Source organism: Muscardinus avellanarius, assembly GCF_963383645.1.
Source record: "Muscardinus avellanarius genome assembly, chromosome: 14".
In the NCBI taxonomy this organism is placed as follows: Eukaryota; Metazoa; Chordata; class Mammalia; order Rodentia; family Gliridae; genus Muscardinus; species Muscardinus avellanarius.
In genome coordinates this window covers 88,648,476-88,654,475 of record NC_137800.1, presented here as the reverse complement: position 1 = coordinate 88,654,475, position 6,000 = coordinate 88,648,476, and the positions used below count along the sequence as shown (strand labels likewise).

General features: G+C 54.6%; 1 protein-coding gene across 1 annotated transcript; it reads right to left on the bottom strand.

The window, feature by feature from the left end:
• Positions 1-3,960: 3,960 nt before the first annotated feature.
• LY6G5B (lymphocyte antigen 6 family member G5B) lies at positions 3,961-4,870 on the bottom strand (the record flags this gene model as incomplete). Its single annotated transcript, XM_080710374.1, has 3 exons — positions 3,961-4,358; positions 4,576-4,704; positions 4,816-4,870. The coding sequence occupies 3 exons, from the start codon at positions 4,868-4,870 to the stop codon at positions 3,961-3,963; spliced, it is 582 nt and encodes a 193-aa protein (XP_080566500.1).
• Between the last annotated feature and the right edge of the window lie 1,130 nt (positions 4,871-6,000).

Below are 6,000 nucleotides of genomic sequence, written 5' to 3'. Positions count from 1 at the left end.
CTTCCTGGACATGTGCAACGACCCTGACAACAGGCACCTCTACATGCCTTAGGACACGGGCCGGGCGAGCTCGCCAGTCTCCCTCCGCCTTCTGCCCAGCTCAGCCAGGGCTCCTCAGGCCGCAGCAGCCCTCCCTGCCTCCCCCCAGGCGGCCGCTTCCTCTTGGTGGGTGTCCCCAACACCCCTACTTCTACTCTGCCCCCACACTGGCTTCCTCTCTGGCCCAAACTGCCCCCGTGTTCCTCCAAAATAAATCTGTGTGCAAAGCGCCTGTTTGTTTCTGTCTTCTGGTGGAGGCGGACCTGTCTGGCTGCCCAGTCCTGGGGACAGGTAAGGGCTCCCAGCTCTGCTCCCGCCCACCCCACTTACCTCTGACTCCGCTGTAGGCATAAGGTGAAGAGGAATAGCCAGGTGTGTGGCGCACACTTGTGATCCCAGTGCTTGGGAGGCTGAGACAGGATTCAGGTTCGCGGCCAGTCTCAGCTACTTAGGGAGGCCCTCTGTGACTTAGTGAGACCCTGTTTCAAAACAAAGAATGAAAAATAGGGCTGGGAGTGCAGCTCAGGGGTAGAATGCCCCTGGGTTCAATCTACAGTACTGAAAAAAAGAAAAAAGCCCTTTTACAGCAAGAGCTAGAAGGTTAGTGGGCATCCTTTGAAGTGTCAGACCAAAGCTGGGTGTAATGGTACAGGCTTGTAATCCCAGTAGTTGGGAGGCCGAGACGAGAACTCCAGGTTCAAAGCCAGCCCAGCAACTTAGTGAGGCCGTCAATAATTAATAAGACCCTGTTTCCAAATAAGAAATAAAATAGGTCTGGGGATGTAGCCTGGAGGTAAAAGGCCCCTGAGTTCCATTCCCAGTACTACACACACACACACACACACACACACACACACACACACACACAAATAAATAAAGAAAGAAGTGTCAGACCAGAGCCAGCAGAGGCTGGAAGGGAGGCCCAGAGAGCCAGGCTGGACAGAGGGGAGCTGTGAAAGGTCCAGGCCCCGGGAGAATGCGGTGGGCGAGAAGGACTCTCAGGGACACCGGGCCCAGCAGAGCCCCCGACTCCAATCCCCAGGTTCAGCGCCCCTATTTAGGGCCCTTAGCAAGTTTCTCAGTTTCGGGCCTTGGGTTCCTCAGCCTGAGACTGTCTTTCAGTTTGACCAGCTAGGGCTGTGTGCGCCTGGGCTGTTCTCTGCCTTCTACTGAAGTCACACACGAGTCAAAGGGAAAGGCGGGCCCAGCCAAGGGGACAGGGCACCCGGAATTTGCTTTTCCGCTGTTGCTGTAGTACTGGAAATTGAAGCCAGGGGGCCACTGAGCTACACCCCCAGCCTTTTTTATTTTTTCCTTTAAGGAGGGTCTCCCTAAATTGCTCAGGCTGGCTTTGAACCTGCCATTTTCCTGTCTCTGCTTCCCAAATACTGGGATTGCAGGCGTGTGGCACCGCGCCTGGCTTGGAATCTCTCTGTGCCTCCAACTGCCTCGTGACCTAAAAATGAACATGGGTATCTGCCCAACCCAGCCCATTGAGGTTCATCTGCAAGGTATTGTAGATATAATAGTACATGCTGTATACCGCCATTTCCATCAAACACCCAAAATGTACCCAAGCTGCTGTGAGGACAGTGGCTACCGGAAGGCCAGGAGGGGCTGGGAAAGGGGCATGAGGGTACCCTTGGGTGCTGCTAAAGAGGTGTGTGTGTGTGTGTGTGTGTGTGTGTGTGTGTGTGTGTGTGTTACTAGGGATTCTACCTCTTGGCTACACACCTGTAGTCCTTTTAATTTTTATTTTGAAAGAATCTTGCTATGTTGCAGAAAGTCTAAGTTGCTGAGGCTGGCTTTGAACCTGGGATCCCAGGCCAGGTGTGGTGGTGCACGCTTGTAATTACAGTATTTGGGAGGCTGAGACAGGAGAATTGCAGGTTCAAGGCCAGCCGCAGCTACTTCATGAGGCCCTCTGCAGCTTAATGAGACACTGTTTCAAAATAAAGAATAAAAAATAGAGTGGGGTATAGCTGGAGGTAGAATGACCCTGGGACCCATCTCCAGTACTGCAAGAAGGAAGGAAGAAACGAAAGGAGGAAGGAAGGAAATAGATTTGGGGGAGTATAGCTTAGAAATAGAATGCCCTGGGCCTGCCTTTCTTTCTTTCTTTCTTTCTTTCTTTCTTTCTTTCTTTCTTTCTTTCTTTCTTTCTTTCTTTCTTTCTTTCTTTTTGGTGGTACTGGGGTTCCTGGAAGCCCTTGTACCTCGGGCTACACTCCCAGACCTATTTTATACTTTTTTATTTTTGGAAACAGGGTCTCTTAAGCCAGCGCGGCTGGCTTCGAACCTGCGCAATCCTCCTGCCTCCACCTCTCAAGCATGGGGATTACAAGCGTGCGCCACCATGCCCGGCCAATGCCCTGGGTTTCTAAAAAACAAAACAAAACAAAAAACTTTTAATCCTCCTGTCTCAGCCTCCCAAATCCTGGGATTACAGGCATGTGCCACCACACCTGGCTTACTAAAGATTTTTATGTTGACCAAAGGGCTGGTTATACAGGTATGTAGGTGACAAATCAAATCCATTTTCTGATTCATTGAAGTTTCTACGCTTTGCCAAAAAGGCTTAAAAAATAAATGGGCCCCCAGGTGCATGCTTTCCCCAGGGCATGTGTCTTTGTGTGCGTTCATATCTGCACGCAGCCCCTCAAGTGCAAGGCACGGTCCCTCCTTGACAGGTGACCAAGGTGAGGCTGCCAGAGGCAGACTGGTGCCAGCCCGCTGGGTGTGGGCCTCCCAGCCACACAGCCACAGTGCTTCTCAGCAAAGACTTCATAGGCCCGCTGGGCTCGCTCCTCCAGGAGTCCTGGGCTCAGCGTGGAGCCTGGCTCAGGGCAGTGTGTGCCCACTGCCTGTTGAGTGTGTATGGGGTTGGCTTGAGTGTCTGTTATTGCTTTTTTTTTTTTTTTTTTGAGGTTCTGGGGATGGAACCCAGGGGCATTCAACCTCTGAGCTACACCTCCTGCTCGATTTTTAATTCTTCATTTTGAAACAGGGTCTCACTAAGTAGCTGAGGCTAGCCGCAAACTATGATCCTCCAGTCTCAGCCACCCGGATGCTGGGATTACCAACATGCGCCACCAGGCCTGGCTTCTTGGCAGTTTTATCTTCCCTTAGAGGTGAAAAGCCACCTGTTTAGCTTCTAGGTTTTGCAGGTATGTTCAAGGGTGGGGACGAGGCTTAACCCTTGCGCTTTGATCTTCAGCTGAGCGCAGGGTGGAGAAGGATGTGTTGCCTGAGAGGAAGCAAAAGGCCAAGCAGAGTGGGCAGGACTCTGCGATCCCGTTTGAACCCACACTTAACTTTTTACCCTGTCTATGGGAGCCCACAGCTGCGTCTGACCCCATAAATAATGTGACGCGGATTTAGACTGTTATCAATTTATTGTTGCAGGAAACAGGGGGGACATGGGAGAGAGCAGGACCCCTACTCTTCCCACTAGGAGCCCCACCCAGGGTGTCAGCACTCAAGGAGCTGAAATGCACCAAGACAGGACAGAGGCAGGGAGGCTGACGGGGAGAGGGATGCTGGTGGCTAGGGCAGGGGCACCAGGCTACCACATCAGAAGGCTGCGGCCTCCCCCTCCTCCTCTCTGCTGCAAATGAAGTCCGACAGCAAGTCTTAGAGACAGGCATCAGGAGATGGGGACATGGCAGGTGGCCAGGCGGAGGGGGAGGTGGTGGGACCCTCAATGCCTTTCTGGGGTCAGCCTGGGCAGGGTTCACACTTGAGACCCTCTTCTGGGAGGAGGACTAGCACCAGGGTTCAGGAGAGGAAACTGAACCCCAGTCCCGGACGCGGTGGCCTGGAGACCACAGCACCATGGTGTGCAGGTGTTCTCAGAGGGCAGCAGGGTGGGGGCGTGGGGAGAGGTGCTGGGACAGAGTGGGAGCTGGGAAGGGGCAGGTGTCAGGCCCCAGCCCGGGGAAGGACCAGAAGCCCCGAGCTGTTGAGGAACAGGTAGATGCGGCGCAGACTAGCAATGGACAAGCCCAGCTCCGGGGACCGCGGCGTCAGGGGGTCCTGGCCTTCGGGCTCCACCCCTGCTTGGAAGCTCGGTGGGGGCAGAGAAAGGTTGAGGGCCTGGTAGAACTGGTAGAGCTGTGCGCCGGCCAGGGGCTGGGCTGGGGGCCTCCCGGGGGGCTCAGGCAGGGGGCTCTGGAGCTGGGGACTGGCCCAGGCATTGCAGTAGTCAAACTGGCAGCACTGGGCGCTGTACCAGTACTCCATGTACGTGGCGCGCTTCTCCTGGCAGCGGTAGTTGTTGTGCTGTCCGCAGCCTCGGATGTTAAAGCGAGTCTGGATCTCTGGAGGGAAGGGGCACAGGAGCACCTGGTAGCCACCTCCCACAGCCCCGGCCCGCCCGGCTCCTCGCACCGCCTCTCCCCACTCCCACTCCTGCCCTCGGCACCTTCAGCAGAGGCTGGCAAAGGTCAGTGGGCTTACAGCCAGAAGCCCCGCTCCTGCCTAAGCCCCCCGCTCCTCTCCCCAGGCCCATCAACAGCCCCTGCCGGGCTCCCTCACTTTCAATGACGGTGATCACCATGCACGGGGACGCGCTGCTGATGGTGCACTTCTCTGCGCCCGTGAGGCAGCCTAGGTGAGGGTCTTCAAAGAGGCAAAAGTGGCAGGTCCGGACTTCGGGGACAGGAGCTGGGGATGCCAAGGAAGAGAAGGGCACCCAGCAGGGAGCCTGAGCACCCGGGGCCTGCCCCCTTCCCTGGACCCAGCCACCCCTTCCTCCCAGCCCTGGGCTCCACTCACCCTTTCCCACAGCGAAGCCCACGACCAGCACACCTACAAGCACATAGGCCTTCATTATGGAATTTGGGGGAGAAAGGTAGTTCCTGCAGGATTCCCTGAAACCCCAACTCCCTGGGACAACCCCCCTTGGTCCAGAGCTGGAGGGGGGGCAGTCTGAGCAGGAGCTGCGGTCACTGCAGTTATATTCCTGCCTGGGGCCGGATCCTAGCTGGGAGAGGAAGCTATTAACTTGGCAGAAGGGACGGCATGTGCTCACCCACAAGGTCTGGTTCCTGAGTGTGGGAGCGGCAACCCAGACGGGCATTACCTGGGCACGATCGCACTTTTATCTGCTGGCTATCCAACTTGCCCCCAAACACCCATTTCATCCCTTCAAGAGCCCATTTCTGTTACCATCTACCGCCCCCCACACAACAGGATCAACTCCCATCGCGCCGGGAGACGCTGGCTGCAGACAAGTCCCCCACCCTTCTGAGATGAGCATGTCTCACTGAGAAATACTTCTAATTCTGTACCTTTTCCCTCTCCATCCTGAATGATCCTATTTAAGACTTGCATTCCCTTTAAAAACCCAAACTGATAGCCGGGCATGGTGGTGCACGTTTGTAATCGCAGCACTGCTTGTAATCCCAGCATTGGGAGGCCGAGACGTTCGCAGACAGGCTCAGCTACCTAGTGAGGCCCCCCAGAACCCAATGAGACCCTGTTTCAAAATAAAGAATAAAAAATAGAGCAGGGGGTATAGCTCAGAGGTCGAATGCCCTTGGGTTCCACCCCCAGACCCGTAAAAAATTAAAAATAAATAGCAAAACTGAAATATAACGGTACCCGGTATGGAGATTTCATCTATTTTTTTTTTTTTTTTTGGTGGTATCCCAGGGGCACTGTACCTCCAGGCTACACCCTCAGCCCTATTTTATAATCTTTTTATATTTTGAAACAGGGTCTCGCTGAGTTGCAAAGTGTCCAAGTAGCTGAGGAAGTCCAGGAACCTCAAGTCTCCTGTCTCTGACAGGTTATGAGTGCACTGCCATGCCTGGCATATTTCTGTAGTTTGAAACCTGACTTTCCTTTTGCCATTGCACTGCTCCACACCTGATCTAGGGATTCTGCTCTGCCCTCAAGTACCCATGGTGCTGGTTTTCAACCTGGGAGGGCCCTGGGATCCAGCACCCACCCTCCCCT